The following is a 27,222-nucleotide window of genomic DNA, read 5'->3' on the forward strand; positions in this document are numbered from 1 at the left end:
ACAAATGTAAAACACTGTCACAGAGCAGTTCCTAGCTTACTCATCCTATGAGAGGAAGCAGGTAAAGTCCCCCATACACTGGTGCAATATGGCTTTTCTCATGAGATTGGTGCAATTACGATGCCTGGCGTGCTCCCGTGCTCCTCACATCTCAATCGCAGATCTCACTTGCTGCCGTTAAAATTTCAGAGTCCATAAAGGTGCCCATACACGTTCCGATGCAGCGGGTGCGATGTGTGCTTTGAGATGAGCGCTCCTACGGCATCTCATCGCACAGTACAAAAAGTATGTGCTGCACATACTTTTTGTACTTGCTTTTCATCGCATTGCATGCACAACGCATGTAATGCGATGCAATGCAATGCGTGCTATTTAAGCTCAAAACGCACGCCTGCATCGGGACGTGTATGGGCACCTTTACCCCTGCTGGGATCGCATGTGATACACTGTATGCAAAAGGACGCATACAATGTATCATATGTGATCCTGTCCCTGGGAAGGTCCCGCCCACCTTGCAAGCAAAACGCATGCAAACAATTTATGAGATACATCTCACCACCTTTACTATAATAACTACACTTCTCCCAAAGAGGCTGTCAGTGCTTGCTGGGACTTATAGTACCATAAGAGGAGAGCCATAAGGTAGTTTTAGAGCAAGAATGTGGCCCTCTTGCTGTTGTGAAAGTACAAATTCCAGCATACCTTGCCATGGTTTTAGCCTTCCCTAATTGCAAAACTGTGGCAAGGCATGATGGGACTTGTAGTTTTATAACAGCTGAAGGGCCATATAGTTTGGCTATGCCTGTTTTAGAGAAACAGATCCCAGGTGACTTCACACCGACTACTGAGCAGCAGCAGCAGCAGCAGCAGCAGCAGCAGCAGCAGCAGCAGCAGCAGCAGCAGCTTACCAAACAGTGGTATTATAATGGGCGGTGCTACATCGCACAAAGGGGTGGGGTGAGAGGTGGCCACGTCTTTTCCGGTCATGCGATCGCTCTTGCGCCGGTCTCCTGTGCGATGACATCATGAGTCGAGTGTACGGAAGTATGCCCGTGGACTATTGCCGGTAACGGGGCCGGTATCCTTTAAATGAGAATGTCCGTGCGGACGGAGCCGGGCAGACATGGTAAAAGCAAACTGCACTTCGGGTAGTCGGAGATAGATGTGCGGTAGCAATCCGTACGTGTGACCGAGGATGCGGTGCTGGGGAAGCGGAGCAGGGTCTCTTGTATCGTGTACATACCTACCTGGGTGTCATGTGGTGGGACGTGGTGTATGGAGTGGGATGTAGTGGGGGGGGGGGGGGTGTATAGGTAACTGAAGGGTGGCATATGGTGTGGTGTAGGGTGACATATGGTGGGGTGTAGGGCTCCGGAGGGTGACATGATAGGGAGTGGGATTCTACCCAGACTATAGGACGAGAAATCTGGTATTGCATGACATAATAGGATATTATATATAATGGGGGGGTGGGGTACCAAAGATAAAAGGATAGTGGAATAACAGTGGGTGACACTGTGGGTAGATGGAATCTTGTCGGGTAGACAGACAATATAGCTGCTTCATCTATTATATATGTACGTGCGGCAGTTTAAACAGCGCAGTGTCTTAATTATGAAGTACTGTCTTTCATACTGATTTCAAATCGGTGCCGCACCTTTGTACCTATTATTTTCCATTTATGCTGTTAGGGCACAAGCGCTGTTGTCTCATCTTTTCCTCAAATGTTCCTTCAAACGTTGTTGTGTGTTTTTTTTTGTTTTTGTTTTTTTTTATATAGTGTCCTATCACCTTGCCGTTGTGGCATTTTGATTTACTATGAATATATCAAGGCTGTATCTCAGGCATCATCACAACAAAGTGTAGACAGGGAGATGTATTGTACTTGCACGGATCGTGTCGGTATAGCGATTCCTACCGAGGCAAAGTTAGTAGGAAGTAGTAGTGACAAGATGTATAAAAATCTAATTTGCTGAAGTTGGGGAGTGAAGGCTTCTACCTTCAGTGATCCCTGCTAGAGCATGCTGTCTCCTCCTGGTTGGCTCTAGTGGGCATGCGTGATATCATCTGTGCAGCAAGTGACAGCGCTGTCCCCGCTGTGGTAAAGGGGCAACGTCACCTGTCACTCGCTGTTCATACATTGCCTTCTGGTGTACTAGCAAATGTTGCAAATTAACCAGAATAAGGTCCAATATGTAGCAATTGACCTCTTGTGTGTACATTTTCCTATCTTGCAAGTTAGGCCCTTGTTGCTTAATACCTAGTTTTATTTTCTAATAATATTGTTTATCAATTGCTAAGCGCTGTAGAGTATGGTACACTATATAAATAAATGGTAATAATTTCATTACTATATATTGTCATACAGGCAGTGAATTCCGCAGGCGCAGAAAGCTTTGTGACATCCAGAAAGCTCTCGGCAAGGATCCCCCAGATGTAGCCACTCTGCGACGTATGGCGATCAGTGAGGGTGGGCTGCTTACTGATGAGATCCGATGTCAAGTCTGGCCCAAACTCTTGAATGTCCGCACTGAAGATCTGCCTCCTCCACCAGGTACTACGATAAAACTGTATGGGTTGTCTGACCGAGTTATAGCCAGCTAATTTAGCACTGTACTGATAACATGCTCTATGCAGGGCCAGAGCTGCGGGTGAACAATAAAGATTATGAGCAGGTTCTGTTGGATGTCAGACGTTCACTTAGAAGGTTCCCTCCAGGTAAGATAAGGAAGGGATTAATGGGAATATATGATTGCTCTGCTGTACAACAGGGATGGGCTTACCTATATGCATCATCTTTGTATCTTCCAGTCCCTTTAAAAATTTACCTGGGCCCCATCCTCCATGTATTGCAAAAGCCCCTTACTTGGGACGCTTACCATTCTCATGATACTATGTACAAAGCAGGGAACTGGTTCAGTCAGGCTGAGTATGACATTTTTCCTGTTTCATGAACCTGAAACACATCTAGGAAATTGTGTTGATTCCAAGTAGGGGACCCCTACAATACCAATAGCTGAGACCAGGAAAAGGGAAAGTGTTGGGGAAACTGGGGAATTACTTTCATTGTGATATTGCAGTACTGTCCCATCCCTGCTGTGCATGCTGATGGTTAGGTGGGGTGATATGGCTTTCATGAATTGGAGTGAGGCTCATATGTATCTGTCTTCTCTCAAACACGTGGGGTGTGCTGTCCGGTTTTGCCTCTCAGGGATGCCTTTAAAGGAGCGGGAAGATTTGCAGGAGCAGCTGATTGACATCATCCTGCAGGTGTTGGCACGAAACTCGCAGTTGCACTATTACCAGGGATATCATGATATTGTAGTCACTTTCCTGCTGGTGGTGGGAGGGCCGCTAGCCACTCTTCTGGTGGATAAACTGTCCACACATCACCTAAGGTGGGTCTGTGTGAGCCCTCCCGCACCTCGGTGATTGACACCTTCATGCACCATACATTACACTGCTACAAGACACGTTTCAGTTACGTTTAGGGCGGAATGTAAAAGTGCCATGTTTGGCGGCAGTGTGGGATGCCAGTTGAATGTGGACTTTTTTTTTTTTAAAGGGGCTATCACTTAAAATGCAAAACTATGCCTCTGTGCCTTGTAAGTGATTGCCCCTTTAAAAAAAGTTTGCGTTCGGCCGGCATCCCGCACTCCCCCCGAACTCCGGTTGCATTACATTCCACCCTTACTCTTCTTACATTGACTCTCCATATACAGCTGAAGCCTGTAGCTCTTTAGCTGCTTTGGATCTACAAGTTTTAAACACTGGGAATTGTCATTTCACAGCAGCTAAAGAGCTATAGGTTGCAACAAGCCTGATATAAATCAACCATTATCCAAACACTTCTGTATTACACGCCCATATCCTTTAAAGAGTATTTTTGGACCAGCCACAATCCATTTACTTTCTCAATGTCTCATCCGATAGCCTCTCATTTCTATGCACGCTTTGAGGAGTTTACCTATATCCTTCTAGTTGCTTGCCCACAATTCCTGTAACATTGTTGTATTATATGTACAGGACCATACGATTTTTCTTTTTAAATAATGAAATATTGTTGCACAAAGTATAATATATGAAGGATATGAAGTGCAGCTGACTGGTCCACTTTAAGCCTTTCCAGCACAGCTCTCCTCAGCACAAACACTACTGGCCAAATTCACACAAAAACAGTATTAAATGTATCTTTAAACATTGTTTTAAAGATGATATTTTATAGTAAAACTCTGAAATGCTGCAGACAAGCATTTTTATGAATATGCTGGTAGTGACCGTATAACAATTATATAGATAATATACAGTACTTAGACTCCTGTTTAATATTGCATTAACAAATGTTGCCATTTAATCTAAAAATAACTTTATTCCAGTTTCAAAATGACAACAGTGGTTCGAAAAATCACTCTAGTCCTTTGTAAACATGTAAATGGTGACATTAGTAAATATTTTAATGTAACGGCTATTGTGAATTTGACCTTCTATGAAGATTATTCTATAAAATCCAAATGGGGGCTTGAAATGTCCATCAAATGTCAGTAAATTCCATATATTAGTTACTGTCCTATTCCCTCTCATTCTCCATCTTATTGAGACCATTTCCCTCATTTTCTTTGAATTCTCTAATAGGAATTCTGTTATCGCGTTTTATTATGAACATCCCTTCACCATGACAATACTATACCCTCCAATACAATAAAATGTACATACACAAATGATACCTACCACCAATATTGCTCTTCCTGACTATAAAGTGAAATATATACTTGTCTTTACCAAACAAACCTCTGTTTTCCGACAGGGATTTTATGGATCCGAGCATGGATAACACTAAACACATCCTCAACTACCTGATGCCCATTATAGAGCTGGTGAACCCATCATTGCACGACTTCATGCAGCAGTGAGTATGGGCAGCTTGTGAGCAGTGATATTCCTGACTTCCTAATAACCTAGAACAGTTGCGATTCACCATGTCGTGTGTTTCAGGGCAGAGGTCGGCACTATATTTGCTCTCAGCTGGCTCATCACCTGGTTTGGTCACGTCCTGTCAGATTTCAGACATGTGGTGAGGTTGTATGACTTCTTCCTGGCATGTCACCCGCTGATGCCCATCTACTTTGCAGCTGTGGTAAGGAAGTGCCATCTGACACTGTAATAACCCTATTGTGTATGCTGCACTGACTTGATCATTATTTCTGGTTATTTCATAAAATGACCATTGAATTATGTTAAAGACAAACTAATGAATGAATAGTTATACATTCTTGATTAGAAGGCACGTCTGCCTTGACTAGGTGGCAAGTGTTGTGATCTATGGTCCTGTTTTTTTTTTAAATATAGTATTTTTATTGATTTTACAATTAGAAACAAACAAAACATTACAATACATTGTAGATCGTGATGTTTCAAAGAAGGTGCACATAACAAATAGGACGACATATCATAATCTCTCAGATATATAAAAGGATATACAAGGTGCACGTTGACTCACAATAGCATAGATAGACATAGAAGTACCCAGAGGCGCCATCCGGGTCTCCGCATCCAGTGGTACGGAAGGAGATATACCAAAACAGCATGCCTTACAAGCAACTGCTGAGCACCATAACATTTCAGTATGAGAGCAGACATCAGATGAAAACACCACTGAGGATAATAAAATAGCTCGCTATCTAAACCCACTAACACTTACAAAGAGAAGAGAAAAAATACCCACAACCCCCCCCCCCCCCAAAAAAACCAAAGCAAACCTCCCACATAACCCCCCACCCTGTACTACCCATCCCCAACTTAGGTGTACCTGGAGCCCTGCAACTATACTACCCTTTCTACCTACTATGGACTGTAGGAGTAAGTTAGTGGTCTATAGCTACATATTAGCTAAACTACCAGAAAAAGCCTAACTTACCTCCCCTCCATCATACCCCCCCCCCCCTCCCATACTACACTAACATCTATATATTATTGTAAACATCACACACACACACACACACACACACGGATAAGGACAAATGAACTAGTTGGGGCAATGACTCAACAATTGTTGAATAATACAACTTGGATGCGGTATCACAGTTACAATATAAGAGTAAATCCATCCCATATCATATTAGGGATAAATGGCGATAGTTATATATCGTAAAAAATAACAGGATATATATACCCGCACAGCAAGTAAAACTTGAAGGACATTTTAAACTAGACGGACACTGGCTCTCCCACCAGAAGCATGTATAGAAAAACTTTTATGTATAAATGTATCTTGCATTTGAAGTCTTGAAGGATATCAGGATATAACAATATCAACAGACAAGTATAAGTAAATGTTCATAAAAACAGAGGCAAAGTGTATTGCAGAGCAGACTCAGTGGAAAGGAGCCTCATCAATGTATAAATAAAGGACACTCTCAGTCAGGCCACCTGCAATCATTTTGAAATGGCATGAATAAGTTACTAGTCCCATCCTCATACAGTCCAGCATATTGGTACAGTGGAGGTTTCGAAGTACCCAGCAGTAGAAAGGGTAGCAGCATTAGAAGCATTGTGGGCATCTCACAGTGGTTAAACGTGGAACAGCAGTAAGCCAGGAAGTCGGACATAGGCATGAAAGAAAGCTGGTCACCATCGCGGACAGGATTAACAGCAATTGCAGGGTTGCCACTTGTAGACACAATAAGCTCAGCACGATCTGTAGATTGCATAGAGGATGTAGTCTCAAAAGATCGCAAACGCACAGTAAAAAGACCAGGATATTTGAGTAAGAAAGTCCAGAGTTCCATAACAGCTGAAGTAAGCAGTGCAGAGTAACCTGTGCAGGTCCCATCAACATCCAAACATGGTTTAGAGAAAGACATGAGGGAATAAACTTCCATGGAGCAAGGGAGTTCAGGATCTGCATAGTTAATAGATCCACGGCCATCATATCCATCGTGCTTACAGGAGGCCTGGAGATCCACTAGGGGAGGACAGGATTCGTTCCCATAGCAGGAGGAGGACGACCAGGGTAGCTCATCCATGGGACAACAGAGCAGCTTGTCAGAGCCATCTGCAGGTCCAAAAATTTGAGGTGTATACTTCCCAGGAAGAATACAGGGGGTAGGTAGACCGCACCCCTGTACGACATCGAGCCTAGCCAGGAGCCTGTCGGTTGAGGCATAGATAGCCTGCAGTATTTGTTGCAGGGAAGCCGCCATGTTGAAATGTAGACCAGAGGCTGCAACTCTTATAAATGCACAGAGCAGCAAAATCGTAAAAAACAACAAAAAAAAAACAGTGGTGGCTAGCACACCACCAGGTTTGTATGAAATGCAATAGAGTGTAGCAGCCTATGCCCCACTATGGTGCCGTTTACCGCGGGGAGTCAGATGTCAGACTAGGCGGTGACAGCGATAATTTAGCCCCGGGCAACAATTCAGGAAGGCCCTGCAAGAGAATCAAGCGCCACCAACCTTCCACACAGTCCCTCAACCACCGCAGGGGCACCAGCCCAATTCTGGGAGTGAGCGGAGGTAAGTAATCAGTTTCGGGGAACAGGAGGGCCCGACACTGCAGCACTGGATGAGACACGGGAACCGGCACTTAAGATGGCGCCCGCCAGCTCCCGACTGTGGCTATGTGTTCGGCGGGCGGCGGTGAGGAATGTATTCACCAGGGCCATCCGCTCAGTGCTGTGTGCGGCCGTGGATGTCCTCAAAGTGGAGGACCAACAGCGTGACGACGGCTCCAGTGGCTGGGCTTAAAGATGGCAGCCGGCAGTAGGGGACAGCGCCTAGGAGGTGTCCGGCTGTATATGGACACGGAGGGTGCCAGATGATGTCTGAGGGCACCAGGCCGCTCAGATGGTGTTCTCTCTGCCTGCAGGCTGGTCGCGTGGGAGGGTTGGGCAGTATGCCTTGTGGAAAAAGGATTTTAATACAGGATGGTAACGGAGCTCTCACTCCCTGCTGCCTTCCTCGTGCTCGGTCAAGCCACGCCCCCCTATGGGCCTGTTTTTGACTCGATTGCAATTTTGAAAAACTGCAACTGGGTGTGGTAGTGTCTGTGTGTTTGTAAAGTGTGGGGGGGGGGGGGCGTTGCTATCATTCATTGATTACTACACAAATTAAGAGCAGTCCACAAATATAGGTGTCACAGAGGAATGGTTAGAGAGTGAGCATGTTGGGTAAGCTGTGACCGGAATAGTGTTGCTACAGGATACACTAGTATACACCAGCAACAACATGAATTCTTTCTTCAACAACGAAAGGCATAGTAGTGACAACCAGAAAAGCGTCCACTATCTCCCCTGACTGTTAAACTGATCCGATAGATAGGCACTATAAATAATGGTTTTGATTTATTTTTGTCTTTAAATTGGGGAGAAGTGTACCTTGAGTCATCTGGCTGCAAGTTCTGTTGGCTCTCAATCCCAAAATCAGTTATCATATGAATCGGACACACTTGAGGTGTACTGTAATGTATAGACCAGGCTGTCAGCCGGAGAGCACAGCAAGAGGCATTGGTGCATGTGTAAGCGTTCTCCTGCAACACTTGGTAAGAGTGTTCAGCTTTCAGTCTGTGCCAGCTCAGAACAGGAGGTGCCTTTGAAGAGACACTCCATTGGCAAACTATGATGTGATAACAAATAGCAGTGGCGGGGACGGGACGCGCAGTGGCGGCTATTCGATTTTTAAAATACCTGTCAAATGTCCGGCCGTTCTCTGATTGGGAGAGAGCTCTCAGCCAATCAAAGAACGGCCGGTCATTTGACAGGTATTTTAAAAATCTAATAGCCGCCACTGCGCGTCCCGTCCTCGCTGTTGCTATTTGTTATCACATGCCCGGCCAGGTCAGCCAGCAGCACTCGCCGCACCCGGCACCATGTCCCCTCCCGACTCCCGCAGCGCTGCTGATATATATGAACATCACCGCCCGGCCAGGTCAGCACTCCCCGGCGCTCAGGGACCCGCTGCCCGCCCCACTGCTCCCCCTGATGAGAGCACCGCCACCCCCTGCCCCTCGCCCCCTGCGCCCCGACGTGATAAATCGCAAGCGATTTATCACATGTCAAATTTGGCTCATCAAGTGCCAAATTGTGTGTGAGCCTCCCGGGGAGCTCCCGGGCGGCTCACAGGAGAATTGGGTCCGACTTGTCTTAAGGACAAGTCGGCCTAATGTATGGGGGCCTTTACTCTCACTGGTAAAGTGTGGCGGTGCTCCAGCTGCTGCATTATCTTCCTGCTTTGGGCCCACTACTACTGACCTGTATGCTTTTGATATAAGGAAAGCACTCTGGAATCTTATCTTGCAGAGCCTACAGTGACTCAGTAGCTAATAGCATGTGACAATGGGGCAGATGTATTGAGCCTTAACAAGAGATAAATGCAAGGGTGATGAGGAGAGCTAAACATCCAGCCAATCACCTGCTAACTGCCATGTTACAGCCTGTGTTTCAAAAAAATCAGCTCTTTGCTGACTTTTTTCAAACACATGGCAGTTAGCAGGTGATTGGCTGGATGTTTATCTCTCCTTATCACCCTTGGATTTATGTCTTGTTAAAGCTTAATACATCTGCCCCAATGACTGCAATGTGCATGTGAGGGCAGACAATAAAAAATACTCAGACCTCTAGCCTGAACATAGGTTACCTTCATAAGATCTAGCAATTGGGATAGTTTGGGGTCTCGTCTGCAGTTTGAAAATGCATCTAACTAGTCTGTTTACCAATAGCAGCAAGGCATCAGTGAGCTGATCCCATGTAATTGTTAAGGAAGACAGATTTGCATATGAAGAGAACCTTTTTTTGTCTTGGCTTTTCAGTTGAAGTATTTATGCTTTCGTTGGTTTGTAATTTTTTGTAGATAGTGCTGCACAGAGAGGAAGAGGTACTAGAGTGTGAGTGTGATATGGCATCTGTACATCACCTGCTGTCAAAAATTCCACAAGATCTGCCCTATGAGATCCTCATCAGCAAAGCCGGTGACCTGTTTGTTCAGTTTCCACCTTCTGAGCTTTCCAGGGAAGCCACTCAGCAGTACCAGGCGGAGAGGTGAGCACAGACTGCTGCTGTTTTTGGAATGAGTAGCAAGAACTGGAGTATCCAGGATGGCAAATTTACGAAATCAGACATGTGAAATTACTACGTTTTGCATGTACCAGCAGCAGAGGGAAGGGATGGGTGTGCTATATTCACAGCTGCTGGTGTCTCTAGATCCAGCATAAGGCCTCATCGGCTGATTGCAGGACCCAGAAGTCCTCACTGGAACAACTGTCCTAGGTGAGGCATAGCTAGACTACCAGGGATGTTTTGTCGTCATTCTAATCATGTTGACATTTCATCAGGGTCGACATGATGCACTCCAACCTGGTCTACTGTATGTTGACAAAATATGCCACACATGGGCTTTGAACATTTCTTAAGTTACACCCCCCCCCCCCCCCCCTATATAATTTGAGGGAAAAAATACTTAATGAATTTGGAGCAAACAATGGCAGTTATACTATAATGTAATGTAGGAGTGGGTGTATATATTTTGCCCAGTTTATTCTGCCCATTGTATGTAACCGTTCTGGGGGCGTCCTCTCTTCTAATCCTATCATTGTTTATTGTATTGGAGTTTACTCCTCAGTAGACATGAGCCATTTAGGAGCCACACTGACACACCTGTCATTTTATTTAATTCTTAAAACTGTTTTCAACAAATAATACTAACTGCTTTCTCTGTGGTGGACGAACCCTTGGACATTTTTTTTGTAATTGTACATCTAATATAAAATAATAACATTTTTGTGATGTCCTAAATAGATGGCAACCATTGAGTTCTCTCATTTCTATCCCCTACTAGGACTGCAGCGTCAACATTTAAGGACTTTGAATTGGCATCCACACAGCAACACCCGGACACAGTCCTCCGTCGGCGTTTTAGAGACACTATCCGACCAGAGCATGGGAGTAAGTCCGTCCTTACCAAGCCACGTACTAATAGACTGGTGAAATTGGCAGTCATGGGATTGACTGTGGCATTGGGTGCTGCAGCATTGGCTGTGGTGAAAAGTGCATTGGATTGGGCACCCAAATTTGAGCTGCAAATATTTCCATAATCGCTTCTGCGGGGCAAGTGTGAACACAGGATCCATCAGTCATCTCAATGGAGTAGAGAACACACACCGTGTCTGTGCCTTTGACCTCTCCAAACTCCCATTTTCATACTGCTTACTCTCACAGCATACATGACTTTTCTTGGTCACTAGCCACTATTGTACTTGAACCTGGACACAAGACGCTTGTTAAATTGGTCACCTATGAAGAAGCCTGTAAACGAGGACACTGTCTCATATTTCCAGTGATGTACATCAGTCCTCTGTGTAGATTATACTTGGCACATTAACCTATATGTATATCTGTAAATATTGATTCACTTTATGATAAATATTTAACACCACTTCATGAGCTGTGATTATTGCACAGGCCTGAACCACCTTATATTATTATTATTATTATTATTATAATTTTATTTATAAGGCGCCACAAGTGTTTCGCAGCGCCGTACAAAGGAACAATACAGGGAGACAAAACTTGGCATAACATTGAATAAATAACAAAAATACAGTACGATATGTACTTATATGTATCTTATACATGTTTGATCTGGGTATAATAATTGGAGATTGTTGTCCAATAAGAAATCCTGTCCACATCCCTGAAACACTGCAGAGCACAGGGGCTGTGGTTTTGGGAAATGAATGGGTGATGGGCCTTGCCTTAGCTATGCACTATCTTTACACACGTATGCACAACTCTTCATGCAAGAGAAAGAAAATGTACGGTTTGCCACCAAAGATTAGGGTGATATTGCCAATCGCAACCAATCAGAATCTCTCTAGGATGCAATAAAGAAATGATAGACTTAATGTGGTTGCTATCGGCAACATCATATCTTTTTTATTGTTAGAAGCTTTAGTAAATTTACCCCTAGGAGTCTGCAAAGAAGACTTGCACATAAATTCCTATTAAATTTAGACCCATCCTCAGGGATATGTTATAAATTTTTGTTGCAAATTCCATGCAAAAGGATCTCTATCAGGGCATCACAGCGCTGGGTCCATGAGTAACCGGGGACAGACGTTGCTAGTGTTTCATGACCACCAATAGTACAAAATGTCTTCACACAATATACAGTAAATGTGCAAATGAAAATCTGTGATGTTAAGGAACCAGTAGTCCTCAGTGCTATGCATCGTGACCCCTCATTGTCCCCCTATATGTGCATCATTGCTCTGTTCTTCCTCCCATAGTCCAAAAACATCTTGGAAGGTTAATGGTTCCTAGTCTGTGTGTGCTACAGAATTTAGACTGTGAGCTCCAATGGGGTGAGGGCAGATGTGAATGAGTAAACCACTCTGTCAAGGGCTGCGTAATATGTTGGTACTATGTAAATAAAACTTAATAATAACGAGCATAAATAACCTTTTAATATGGATTTGTCACCTAGCATTATCTTTTTCTGTGTAATGAATATATATATATATATATATATATATATATATATACATACACTTTATGTGGTGAGACCACAACCAACGTTTCAGGGTGCAGAAACCCCTTTGTCAAGGTGCTCAAGTGAATCAATGTGCAAAAACAAAACGTCTTACCTAAATAGGTGAGAGTGACACTCCCCTCTCTCATCTCCCCTCCGTCCACGGCAGCCGCGATGCCGAACTGCGGAAACCGGAAGTGGATGGAACGTAAGCTGTAACGGGGGCAAGGCTGTATGCCCGCTTGTGGTTCCCTTGGTAACCTCCTAAGCTGGAGACTGTATCGGCTTCCGGGTCTGGCGTGGGCAGCTATAACGGGGAGAGGCCACAGGGAAACGTTAACAATAAAAAAAGTGAAACACATTAATGGAATACAGCTTCCGTTCCATCCACTTCCGGTTTCCACAGTTCGGCATCTCCTGGCTGGCGTGGCTACCTATTTAGGTAAGACGTTATTATTTTTGCACATTTATTAACTTGAGCACCTTGACAAAGGGGTTTCTGCACCCTGAAATGTTGGTTGTTGTGTCACCACATAGAGTCTTTGAAAGTTTCCCTGGAGTGCTGCCCATTCTTGCCCAGCCATTCATCACAGCCAGCGAGGGCAATTTCAGTAGTCAGATTTATAGTAGTTACCTGCGGTTCAAATACACACTGGATTAGTCATTAAAGTTACAGTAATGCTATTTAAATACAATTTCTGAAGGACCTTTCTACCATGTGTGGATACAACAGCATTCATTTTGCAAAATTTGGGTAAGTATACATTTAAATGAGAACTTTGCCAACAGGTTTCCCAAGACTGTACAAAGGGCTACTTTTATGAAAGTTGTGGAGCTCACTAACTCAGTCCCAGGTCTACATGAAACAATACATTTGATGGAAAATCACCTCCCAGGTTATGAAAAACAAGAACATTTCAATGATTGGACTAGATTGCTTAGAAACTAAGCTCACATCGCCTCATGTGTATAACCTTGCGCATCACAAGCCCTTGATTAGATTTTGACTGTATGCAGTCAAGTTCTAGTCAGATAGACAGTGTTTTCACCAGGGAACACTGGTCCGCACACATCGTTGGTGCATAGCATGTGTACTGCGCGATCTGTGCTTATGCACATCGCTCAGCACGGGGCTCTCATTATCCCATGCACTGGCTTTAAGGGTAAGATTTACGAAGGGATTGGGTTACAGTGATTTAGAAACCAATAGAATCTCCTGTAGATTCCCAATGAGTTCACATCTAATGCTAACTAAAGGTTGTTTTGGTCTAAACTGGACCTGCCTTCTATTCCTTTTGGGTTTCTAAACACTGACAGTGGGCCTGCTGCACCTGTATAAGAAATATATGTATAAAAAGACTAGGAGTTTTCAGGGATTTAACCGCAAATATTTAATGATAAATGGGCCCCTTAGCATGACATATCTCAGAGAAACCCTGAAAAACTTCAAACGGGCACTGAAAACTCACCTACTCATCAAAGCGTACCCTTCCGCTACATAAACTAGTCCTGAGGCTGGTTCTCTGACCCCCTGCCTGTTTACATCCTGCTATCTAGCCACCACCCACTTGCACCTCTTGTAATCTGTCTGTCTCCCCTTCCTACTAGATTGTAAACTCCTCTGAGCAGGGCCCTCTTCCCTCCTGTTGTCAAAGCCCACTTCTCTTCTCATTTCACTCACAGTTCTCCTATACTCAAACACTTAGTGACCATCTTTGTCTGCATACTCATCTCCATCATTGGCCACAAGCCTCTAGTACAGGCATTCTCAACCACGGTCCTCAAGGCACACCATCAGTACAGGTTTTGAAGATATCCAGGCTTCAGCACAGGTGACTTATTTAGTATCTGAGGGATTCTGATTAAACCATCTGTGCTGAAGCCTGGATATCACTATCACTGGATAGCACTGTTGGTGTGCCTTGAGGACCGTGGTTGAGAATGTCTGCTCTAGTACTATGTTATTTGAGTCCTCACTACTTAAATTTAAGCTGTAATGTGTATTGAACTGTGGCGCTCTTTACCTGTACTCTTTTTTTGTTATTTATTCAATGTTATGCCAAGTTTTGTCTCCCTGTACTGTTCCTTTGTACAGCGCTGCAAAACACTTGTGGCGCCTTATAAATAAAATTATAATTATATATAATAATAATTACAGATACACCACTGCACAAAAGCACACATTGTGGTGTATTCAATGTGGCCGGTGAGGGGGTTAAACGGCGGCGATTGCAGAAAACAAGCGATCCTCGCTGTTTAACCCCTGTGCCGGCCGCTCACCCTATGCAACATGCAGGGGGAATCCTTGCTGTCAGAGGACAGTGAGGATTCCGCCAAACAGCGATTCTCTTGGCTAATGCAAGGGAGCCCGCTGTATTTAGCCACGAGCCTCACTGTTTTATGGCAGCACAGGCCGTTTCCCCCTCCCTCCAAAAACCTAGCGAGGGAGGAAACGACATGTGCAGGGGGGTCAGTTGAATACTGACCCTGCTCGCTGTAGTAGCTCACAGAAAGCATTGAATACACCCCATTAGGTGGTATAGATGTCTCTGCTAGTGAGCAGTGGGTATGCACATGTGGCTGTATGATATAGATTGTGCACCATACAGCCTATTCTGTAACAACTAGCTTTCGTTTTGTTTGGCTGGAGTCATTTTTTGCAACAAAGAAATCTTTATTCCCTGCCACTGAGACACATACATAAGGATTAATTTTTGTCAAATTGTTTGGCTTATACAAAGACTCATTTAGCAAAAGACAATGTGTACATTCCTGAGCAACAAGACAATACAGTTGTGCTCATAAGTTTACATACCATAGCAGAATTTGTGACTTTCTGGCCATTTGTCAGAGAATATGAATGATAACCCACAAACTTTGCTTTCACTCATGGTTAGTGGTTGGGTGAAGCCATTTATTGTTAAACAACTGTGTTTACTCTTTTAAATCATAATGACAACAGAAACTACCCAAATGACCCTGATCAAAAGTTTCTATAACCCAGTTCTTAATACAGTGTATTGCCCCCTTTAACATCAATGACAGCTTGACGCCTTTTGTGGTAGTTGTGGATGAAGCTCTTTATTTTCTCAGATGGTAAAGCTGCCCATTCTTCTTGGCAAAAAGCCTCCAGTTCCTGTAAATACTTGGGGTGTCTTGCATGAACTGCATGTTTGAGATCTCCCCAGAGTGGCTCAATGATATTGAGGTCAGGAGACTGATATTAACTAGGGTTAAAGGCCTAGTGCTGCTCATTTTTCTATTTTTTTTTTTTTTTTTTTAATACAACAAATAAAAAATACAAGGCTGCACAGAGCGCTTTTATCCCTGCATTTATTTACACAATATTTACCTTTAAAATGTGTCATTATTATTGATGAGTTTTCATGTTTCCATACACTATCCTTAAGGTGCCCGTACACTGCAGCGATGTTTTTGCAGCAGTGTACGGTCACCCGATACCTTCCCGGCGGCAGAGATGCATGCGATCCATCACACTTTTGTTGTGATGGATCGCATGCATCCCTGCTACCCGCCTGCCTCGCCAGGCAGCAGGTCTGACCACCTGGTCGGGTCCGATGAACACGGAACCGCACATCGGACCAAACAGCTTTTCAGGGACAGCCGATTTGGTCGGATTTATCGGCCCGATTGGTCATACATCAGTGTATGGGGGCCTTTAGAGTGTAATGATTAAACATTTTAAAGGGTATCCAGGCTCATGATAGATTGACTCTAGGTCCACAGGGTAGTGAGGCACGAAGCATGGCAAGCGTACACTTAGGCGTGTCCATACCAACCTATGCCAACATAGACACCCAAAAAACATGAAAAAAGCATGTCGACATTTTGAATGTCAACCTTTTGTCTGTCGACCTGTAGTGGTCGACTCATGACTGTAGACCTAGACATTGTAGATCTAAAATACCATAAACATTTTAAAGACATATAAGTCAAGTGTTGTTGTACCATCAACAAAATATTGCACACATACTGCATGTATCCAACCCATCATGAGTAGCAGGACCTAAAGGTTGCCTTATGGGATCCATTGATTGTATTGATAGGACATGGAGAACACCACATTTAAGGGTGGAAGTGTTTGTCAAGAGGCATTGCTTCAATTTCCTCAATGTGCAGGGGTTCTATGATGCAAACTACAAAAGCTACAAATCAGGAGTGCATTAACAGGATTCTCTGGGTTTTGCAATGATGTGTACAGTACATTTTGTCCTGTGTGATCCATTTCAATCTATGAGAATTACTTCCTGGGGGGGTGGTCACACACTATTTGGCAATTGATGTGCCAAGTTTTGCATGTGATTAATTGCATGCAGTTCTTAAGAAGCTGCAGGCAGAGGGAGCCGTGAGCCAGTCAGGGCTGTTTGCGGAGGGGCGCAGAGTGGCAGTGGGTGGTGAACACAGCGAGGGAACCAGAGAGCTGGGAAGCCGGGGGTGGGTAAACAAAGAAGAAAAAAAAAAGGTACTTGTGAGTTATCCGGGCGTCCGATTTTAAAATCGGGTCGGATCGGGACATCGCATCGCATCGCATGCGACCATCGGATGCGATGCGATGACCCGATTTTTCCATAGGAATCAATGTTAAAATGGACTGAGTCCATTTTAACATGGAATTCAATGGGAAAAAGGGGTCCTTTTCATACCCCTACTATCCAAGTGGGCATGGAGTTGGATATAAACCTGTGGCGAGCGTAGCGAGCCACCGAGCCCGAAGCGTGGCGAGCGTAGCGAGCCCCGCGAGGGGACACGGAATACCGTCCCCTCGCGGGGCTCGCTTCGCTCGCCACGCTTCGGGCTCGGTGGCTCGCTACGCTCGCCACAGGTTTATATCCAACTCCATGCCCACTTGGATAGTAGGGGTATGAAAAGGACCCCTTTTTCCATAGGAATCATTTTAACATTGATTCCTATGGAAAAATCGGGTCATCGCATCCGATGGTCGGATGCGATGCGATGCGATGCGATATCGTATCGGATTGCATGCCTTAACTTAAGGCATACAATCAAAAAATCGGGAGCCCGGATAACTCACAAGTACCAAAAAAAACATACAAATGAAAGGGCAGACAGTGATTGGCTGAGAGCTCTCTCAGCCAATCGGCTATTGTATGTGCACCTGCTGCCGGATTCCCATACCCGGCTCTCTGGTCCCCTCACCACGTTCCCCACCCACTGCCTTCTCTGCATCCCCTGACCGGCTCCAGGCTGCACGTAAGATTTATCAATCTTATGTGCAGCCTGTCCGACCTCCCAACTCCGACCCGATGCACACTGGACCGCGCATCGGGTCGGACGGGATGTCTACACATGCGATTTGGGTCGATTTCACGTCCCGATCCATCCCAATCAGATGAAATCTGGCCCAAACCGAATAGTGTATGGGGGCCTTAATATTTGAAAGCTGTAAGGCCCAGTGGTCTTATTTTTTGCTAAGCATTAATTACAATGATGCGCACATTTCTACTAGCAACGTGATAAAACGCACCTTTGGGATACTGAAGAGAAGGTACAATTGTCTTAGTAAATCTGGTGGTTTTCTCCTGTATTCTCCCTAGAATGTAAAAGACATTAGTGCAGGTCTGGATAATACAGAAGAATGCAGCAATGAATCAACGTGTGAAAACTGAAGCAGCCAGGAAGCTGAGTATATATGCAGTAATTGGCATGTAAGTAAGTTCTGTATACCAACTTGTGCTATTTTGAAGTGTAATTGTAGACATTTTGGGGGGGGGGGGGGCATTTTAGAGGTTATATCACTATTTAAGATCTTTACCATAATTTTGTGTCCCTTGTATGTGGTATTGTTTGCACTCTGAAACTCTCTGAGTACACATAACACAACTTACTTGATCCTTGATAAACTGTCATGGCAAAAACATACACAGCCGTAAATCACAATTACAAGTAGAATTTCAAACTTATTTTATAAACTCACCATGGCCATTTGAGTTTTTATACTTGGAACATGGCATTGGACTATTCTCTGAGTATCAATGTAGTGAGCCATGATTCACTTGCTGTAAGTGACCCTATAAGAAATATGGGGAAATTGGACACCAATGACCCAACTTGACACTATGACATAACCATTGTTATAGATTTCTGCTACATCTGCATTGTGGTAATCATCAGAGACACCAATGACTAAGGACAAGTTAAGGTCTCTGGCTGCGAGCCAAACTTCATCACTTTTATGTTCTGCGTCATTGTGAAAAGTAGTCTGTGATACAGCAAGCTTTATGTGAGCTATATAAAAGAGATTAGATTATCTCAGTAACAGAGACTTGTGCAATAAGAAGGGTGCAGGAACAAACCATGATTCATGTATTGTCAAAGATCTTCAATGAAATACTAAAGCAGGATCACTTACAAACAAATCATTTATTGCATGCTCATTCCTTAAAGTTCCTTTATAAGGTAACAATGCAAATTATTGAAGGGAAGGTATGCCTTTTTGCAGGTGATACAAAAGTATGCAATGGTAGATACCCCAGGAAGGGTAAAGCAAACGATTGTAGATTTAGGTAGACTAGAGGAATGGTCAAGAATGTGGCAACTACAATTTATGCAAAATCATGCATTTGGGTCTCAAAACACCAAAGGATAAATATAGTATAATTTAAGTATAGTTTACAATTTAATGAAAACTACAGAGGAGATAAATTTAGGAGTTACTATTTCAGATGCTGTGAAGCAATGCTACAAAGCGATAAGGAAGGCAAGTCAGATGGTAACATAGAAAGAGGAATAAGTGGTTCTGAAGGCCTTATCTCCAGAAGGATAGAAATACATTACAGACTGTACAACAAAGGGCCACTAAAATGTTGTGTGGCCTACCTCACAACTTACCAGGAGAGACTAATATGTATAGTTTGGAGGAGAGAAGGTAAAGGTTATTATACAGTAGTGAGTGACAGAATTAGGGTGATGACAGGAAGAGGGTGACCGCAAGTGGGTGACAAATATATTTACAAATTTATTACCTGGGCCCAGGCCCAACTATTGAGTGTGGATGGCAGCTCCTCCTTGGGTTTAACCGCGGAGACGGTCATGGGATTGTGAGGTCAGATGCTTGCCGCCAAGGACAGCCTTAGTAAGGAAGCCATGGTTGGAGCAATCAGGTTAGGAGAGGGGAGCAGGCACCATCCTTCCCATCCAGCTAGACCACACTCAGACAGGCAGCAGCTGCCAGCTCAGTCACAATTGGCTGAGCTTCTTTAGATTGGTCGGTCACTGGCGGCCCACAATGCGAAGCAGACAGCGGGCGAGCGCCGGATGGCATACAGTATAAGCAATATGACTCCTTTTAGTGCTGTGTGCCACTTCACTGCAGCTGACCCCAGGGTAATACATGACTGAGGAACAAGCAAATTACCACTGGCTCCCCAAGGATGATGGGGGAAATTTACTAAAGGAAATTTGTAAAAAAAAATAGGTGTATTTGTATCCAGAAATACACTTATTTTTGACATTTACTATCCCGAAAATATGGCAATTCTTAGTCGTATTGATGTGCTATCAATACAAATACGAATTGCCGTATTTTCAGGATAGTAAATGTCAAAAATAAGTGTATTTCTGGATACAAATACACCTATTTTTTTTACAAATTTTCTTTAGTAAATTTCCCCCGATATGTCAACATTTCATTGCTGTGCACATTATGAATGTCAACATATCATACCAAACCCAGAAATTAACTGTCATGTTACCCTGCAACTCATACAGGATTTTGATTGCCTGTATGATAATTTCAATATTTAATTAGAACTCTCTCTTAAAAAATGAAGGTAAGCTAGGGGAGAACTTTTCTTGTGTGTGTAGATTTCTTATTACACATGACAGGGTATCCAAGTAGCCATAATAACTAATTTGCATGCAAAAATTTTGCAATTTAACTGTGAAACATGATAAAACCCCTATTCAATTAGCTGCAATAATTGATTCTGATCAAATTCTTTGTTTCTCTGTAAACAATACGTGTGATGCTCCTGGATCGTTTCTAAATCTTGTAGGTGGTACTTAAGCCCCGTACACATGGGTCAAATGAGCCTCTGACCTTAGTGATGCAGTAAAGCACACATCTCTGAGCACCCAGCGATGTGCTGAGCAATCTGTCACTGACGATGACTAGATTTATACAGCATGCAGTATGTAACCGTATAAACCTAGCCAGGCAATGGTGACATCAGAGTTGCCGGGAGTATCCAAATAGAGCGATTTGTGCTTAATTTCTAAGCGACTTAGTCAGATAGCTTAGAAAGAGCCCTCATATCGCCCCATGAGTATGCACCATAATACGTATGCAGTCATCACAACAGTTTTGAGCCTACTTACGGGTATGGGTAAAATATGTAACTGAAGTTGACATCATGCGCATGCAGGGCCGTTTCTACAGGCGGACAAGCCGTGCAGCAGCCCGGGGCGCCGCACGGCTTGTCCACCTGTTACACAGCCAGGGCGCCCGGCCGGCAGCTGAGCTCTCAGCTCCCCACAGCCCACAACGCCGCTGCCGCCTCCGCCGCCTCCAAGTCTCCCCCGCCGCCTCCGCCTCCAAGTCTCCCCCGCCGCCGCCTCCTCCAAGTCCCGTCTCGCCCCCCCCGCTCCCCCGCTCCCCCGCAACGAATAGGCGCACAGGTGAGCCCCAGGGAGGAGAGCGCAGCGCGTCTCTCCTTCCCCTCGCTCACTGTGTCCTTGGGCTGGCAGCCAATCAGAGGACCTCGCGGGCTGGCAGCCAATCAGGAGCCAGCCCTCGAGGTATGAATGGCTGCCGGCTCAGGGACACATCGAAAGCAGCAGCAGGCAGCAGCATGCAGCGGCGGGGGACTGGAGGGGGAGACCCAGAGAGAGAGAGAGAGAGAGAGAGAGAAAGAGAAAGAGAGTGAGTTGTGCTGCTGGCACTTTGGGCATATATGTGGCACTTTGGGGGCATATATGTGGCACTTTGGGGGCATATATGTGGCACTTTGGGGGCATATCTGTGGCACTGTAGGGGCATATCTGGCACTGTGGGGGCATATGTGTGGCACTGGGGACATATCTGTGGCACTAGGGGCATATTTGGCACTGTGGGGGATATATATGTGGCATTGTGGGGGCATATCTGGCACTGTATGGGCATATGTGTGTCACTGTGGGGGCATATGTGTGTCACTGTGGGGGCATATGTGTGGCACTGGGGGGGCATATCTGGCACTGGTGACATATCTGGCACTAGGGGCATATTTGGCACTATGGGGGCATATATATGTGGCACTGTGGGGGCATATATATGTGGCACTGTGGGGGCATATGTGTGGCACTGTGGGGGCATATGTGTGGCACTGTGGGGGCATATTAATAAACAGCATGAGTTGTGCGGCAGCGGCGTGTGGGGCATAATGTGTAATAGGCATTACGGTGTGGGGAGTATTGTGTAATTGCCATCACAGTGTGGGGTGTAACGGGCATCATAATGTGTAATTGTCATCATGGTGTGCGGCGTAATGTGTAATTGTCATCACGGTGTGCGACATAATGTGTAATTGTCATCACGGTGTGCGACAATGTGTAATTGTCATCACGGTGTGCGGCGTCATGGATAAATAGTGTATAATGATTCAAGTAACCTATCATTGTTTGGCCTTGATCTGTGAGGCGTACTAGGTCACTGTGTGGGCCTTTATATTTTTATGTCACTGTGTGGCCTTCAGCCGGCCAACTAAAGTGCGGGAGTACAATGACAATTCCTGCGGTAACCAATGTCTGGACATGCAGGTTGCAAAGGTGAGTTGTAAGGTAATTGTTTTCCTGCTAGACCACGCCCTTATATTAAGCCACGCCCATTTGAAAAATAAACCACGCCCCCTATTTTGGCGCGCGCGCCTACGGCGCGCACAATTTCTTCTATGCCGTGTTAACTTTTTATATTTGGGGGGGGGGGGGGGGGGGGGGGGCGCATTTTTATTCCTTTGCCCTGGGAGCTAAATTGTCTAGAAACGGCCCTGTGCGCATGGACTGTGCAGCTGACAGTTCAAACATAGGGGGGAATTTTATTAGCTGTGGTAATTTACTGTAGGCAAATGGATCATCCTGGGCAAATGGTGCCTACACACAATGGCGACTGTGAGGAGGGATCTGAGCAATGCTAGATCGCTCAGCACACAGCGCTGCACAGAGATGTTTCAGTGATGTTTGCTGAACGATATGTCAGGACCAGTGTTCTCCAGGGAGAACACTGGTCCTGACTGGTGATCTGACTAGATTTATCCTGCATGCAGGGTCTTAATGGCCCGCCGATAGCCTATTGCTATTAAGCATTGAGTATTTTCCAAACTGACAAATCAGCTCGCTGTAGACTTGTTCTGGTATTTTTTTTTTTCTACTTAAGAAAATTCAGAACTTGTTGCCATCTACTGGTGAAATAGGAGAATTCCTTATTACAAATAGGCTAATATAAGGCTCAAACTAATCGTAGTTCTAAAAGATTTGGTATATTATAAATGTTATAAAAACAGAGGATCAATTTCACACACATATCTTATTAATAAATGGTCAGAGGACATACCAAATATCACATCCACAGGAATGATTCTCTCGAACTATATACCAATTATGGAAATACTACACTCTACCTAACTTCAGGAGGTCCATTTTAAATCAATTAATCGACTATATTATGCCCCTGCTCAAACTAAATACATGAATCGGGGGCCACGGGTGAATGCCATAAATGAGGGATGTCGAATGCAAGGTTCTTTCATTGCTTCTGGTCGTGCAACAAGATACTCAATTGGATCCAATCCTCAGCCCCCACCATCGCTGAACTCAAAGATAAACTATTCCAACTTCTCCTCTATGACATCCACACAATGTCACTGGACCCATCGCACCCACAAAATAAATTATTCCAGAAATGGAAGTTATGGGGGAAATTTACCAATATGAAAAACCTAGTTTTTCGTATTGGTAGTTTCCCTACGACTGCATACGACTGTTTAAGTCATATGCAAAGTCATGTTCCGGAGGATCAGTTACAAAGCAGTCATATACGACTGCTTTGTAACCCTCCGATGGTGTAATGATTCGTATTAGCGGCCGTATATACGGCCGCTAATACGAATTATTTCTAGCAGTCTGCACGGATCAGTCAGATCCGTGCAGGCTGCAAGGTGTAAAAAAAAATAGAAAAAATAAATAAATAAAAAAAAAAACGGCGTGGGGTCCCCCCCACAGCCGAAACCAGCACCAGGCTGAAGGAGCCGGGGCCGGTAATTAAAAATCAGGGAACCCGACAAATAGGGGTTCCCTGATTTTTAACAACCAGCCCCAGGCTCCAGGTCCGGGGCTGGTTCCCAAAATACGGGGGACAAAATGAGTAGGGGTCCCCCGTATTTTAAGAACCAGCCCCAGGCACAACCAGCCGGCAGGGTAATGTCACAGCCGGGGGACACTTATAATATAAGGTCCCGCAGCCAAAACATTCTCCCTACCGACCAGTCAGCCTGGCCAGGGGCCCTGGGGGAGTGGGGACCCCCCCAATGAAGGGGTCCCCCCCCTCCAGGACTTACCTGACCAGGCTGAAGCCTGGTGCTGTCCTCGATGCCCCTGGGCGGTGGGCATCGAGCTGATAAATGTAGTAAAAAAAAGATGAACCTATTGTTTTTTACTGTGGCACTACAAGTGCCAGCAAGCCTCCCCAGCAAGCTGGGACTTGGAGAACCACAAGTCCCAGCCTGCTGGGCATTAAAGGGCCCGCTGGCACTTGCAGTTCTACAGTTAAAAAAATAGTGCACAAAACACACTGACACACTTTTAAAATAAAACTTTATTACACACAAAGCCCACACATACTAATACTTACCTATCTTCTTCCCATAGGTCGCCCTGGTCCTGTGTCGGCGTCTTCCTCCATGTCGACGTCGCTGTCGGCGATGGTGTCCCCGTCCGGATCCGACGAAATCCATTTGGGAAGCTGTGGAAGGAAACCATACTCACCTGTCCCAGCGCGACGTAGTCCAGGTAAGGGTCTTTGCAAAAAAATAAACCGAACACCCCGAAACCAAACCGGACTGACGGAGACGCACGGTGTTTACATCGTGCGGCTCCGCCTCCCGAATGCCGCTATTGGCCGCCTTGCGGCCTAGCGGCCAATCAGGAGCCGCTAGGCCGCAAGGCGGCCAATAGCGGCATTCGGGAGGCGGAGCCGCACGATGTAAACAAACACACGTGCGTCTCCGTCAGTCCGGTCTGGTTTCGGGGTGTTCGGTTTATTTTTTTGCAAAGACCCTTACCTGGACTACGTCGCGCTGGGACAGGTGAGTATGGTTTCCTTCCACAGCTTCCCAAATGGATTTCGTCGGATCCGGACGGGGACACCATCGCCGACAGCGACGTCGACATGGAGGAAGACGCCGACACAGGACCAGGGCGACCTATGGGAAGAAGATAGGTAAGTATTAGTATGTGTGGGCTTTGTGTGTAATAAAGTTTTATTTTAAAAGTGTGTCAGTGTGTTTTGTGCACTATTTTTTTAACTGTAGAACTGCAAGTGCCAGCGGGCCCTTTAATGCCCAGCAGGCTGGGACTTGTGGTTCTCCAAGTCCCAGCTTGCTGGGGAGGCTTGCTGGCACTTGTAGTGCCACAGTAAAAAACAATAGGTTCATCTTTTTTTTACTACATTTATCAGCTCGATGCCCACCGCCCAGGGGCATCGAGGACAGCACCAGGCTTCAGCCTGGTCAGGTAAGTCCTGGAGGGGGGGGACCCCTTCATTGGGGGGGTCCCCACTCCCCCAGGGCCCCTGGCCAGGCTGACTGGTCGGTAGGGAGAATGTTTTGGCCGCGGGACCTTATATTATAAGTGTCCCCCGGCTGTGACATTACCCTGCCGGCTGGTTGTGCCTGGGGCTGGTTCTTAAAATACGGGGGACCCCTACTCATTTTGTCCCCCGTATTTTGGGAACCAGCCCCGGACCTGGAGCTGGTTGTTAAAAATCGGGGAACCCCTATTTGTCGGGTTCCCTGATTTTTAATTACCGGCCCCGGCTCCTTCAGCCTGGTGCTGGTTTCGGCTGTGGGGGGGACCCCACGCCGTTTTTTTTTTTTTATTTATTTATTTTTCTATTTTTTTTACACTGTAGCCTGCACGGATCTGACTGATCCGTGCAGGCTAAAACGCAAATAGAACAGGAAAATGGTGTTCTATTTTCCTGTCGTATTTGCGTGGGTGTTTCACACCACTAAGCAGCCGTATTGTCAGTACGGCTGCTTAGTAAATCAGAAACCACCATTCTTTTGAATGGTGATTTCTGTCGTATCCTATCGATGGTGTAGGGCATTCGTATTTGTAACTACAAATACGAATGTTCCATCTTTAGGACTACGAATTGTTGTATTTTTGGGATTGTAAATCCCGAAAATACAAATTCGTAAAAAAAAGGTGTATTTCTCCCTACGAATACACCTTTTTTCTACGAATCCATTTTGGTAAATGTCCCCCTATATGTCGATTCGTTGGATCCAGCTTTAAGATCACATATTTCCTTTCCAGACCCCCCTACAACTTAGGATGCCTACAATCGCTAAACCCTTAACCAAATCCACGTTGATTCATAATATATACATATAGTACATCACTATGTTTCTCCCATATATTCTTTCACAAGACAATTTAGGATCTCTTGAGAAGCCTGCTACAGACCTGTGATGAGTAAAAAGTGACTACAAGGTTGTCACCCTGACAGATTGAAGTTCACCACTAAGCTTCCCTTCCCCTCCTTCATAACTTAACTCTTTCCTTGACCCCCTTCCACTCCTAAGCGCCGAGAACACTAGTACCAATTTGTTGTATATTCCCATGTAATCCTTCCCTCATCCCTTCTGTCTTGTCATGTTAAATCAGGGTTGCCGACCCTCCCGAAATTACCGGGAGTCTCCCAAAAATCGGGGTCCCCCTCCCAGCCCCCCGGAAGGGTGGGCAACCCTCCCGGATTCAGGGGGGACCCCCGCTGACCCCGGATCGCGGCATTAAAATGCCGCAATCCTCGGGTCTCAGAGGAGGGGGCGGAGCTAAAAGGCACAATCGCATCATTTTAGCCCCGCCCCTCCACGGAGATCCGTGAGTTCGCTGGTTTACCATCATGGGGCGGGGCTTAGTGATGTCACTCTTAAGCCCCGCCCCCTGAGCGGCTGCTGAAACTCTCCTCTCCGGGCTTTTCCCGGAGAGGAGAATAATAAAGTCGGCAACCCTGTGTTAAATATTACATTTGTTTATTTCTCTAATGATCTGGTCATACTACCCATGATATATGATTTTGGTTGTGTCAATGATATATGGTACTAAAACTCCACCCAAAGCTGTGGATACTTCCTACCACCTTTCCTCAACGTAGGAGTTCCAGATAACTAACATAACTTGTATAAAGCTTATGGTATTCATAAACAGAGGTTCAGGACTTGTTGTCAGAAAATGGACGACTTATACACCTTTATGCATATCTCTATCATGTATATGTCTTTGACGTTTCATTCATTGTATTTATTGGAAAAAACAATAAAAACCGTTGAATCAAAAACAGAGGATCAGATTCAGAACAATTTGTTCTTTGAGGCAATAGCAAAAGAGATGATTCATTAGCCAAACAATGTGCCATAGCTTATCAAAGATGAGTCAATGACCATTCAGGTCTCAATATGTATGA

The 27,222-nt window shown here is 45.1% G+C and overlaps 2 protein-coding genes across 3 annotated transcripts in view; one reads left to right on the plus strand and one right to left on the minus strand.

The window, feature by feature from the left end:
* HCK (HCK proto-oncogene, Src family tyrosine kinase) overlaps window positions 1-27,222 on the minus strand; it is a 137,806-nt gene that overhangs the window by 40,661 nt on the left and 69,923 nt on the right. For both annotated transcript variants that reach the window (XM_083146595.1, XM_083146594.1), the window contains exon 4: window positions 18,028-18,093. The gene's annotated coding sequence lies outside the window, so the exon portion shown is untranslated. The remainder of the gene's footprint in view (window positions 1-18,027; window positions 18,094-27,222) is intronic.
* TBC1D20 (TBC1 domain family member 20) lies at window positions 957-11,429 on the plus strand. The gene is made up of 8 exons (XM_083146593.1): window positions 957-1,126; window positions 2,369-2,554; window positions 2,638-2,718; window positions 3,212-3,398; window positions 4,805-4,906; window positions 4,993-5,134; window positions 9,846-10,033; window positions 10,830-11,429. Exons 1-8 carry the CDS (start codon window positions 1,090-1,092, stop codon window positions 11,083-11,085), a joined length of 1,179 nt encoding a protein of 392 aa, XP_083002719.1. The 5' UTR covers window positions 957-1,089; the 3' UTR covers window positions 11,086-11,429.

The sequence above is a fragment of the Crinia signifera genome, chromosome 6 (assembly GCF_055691185.1).
Source record: "Crinia signifera chromosome 6, ASM5569118v1, whole genome shotgun sequence".
NCBI classification, from domain to species: domain Eukaryota; kingdom Metazoa; phylum Chordata; class Amphibia; order Anura; family Myobatrachidae; genus Crinia; species Crinia signifera.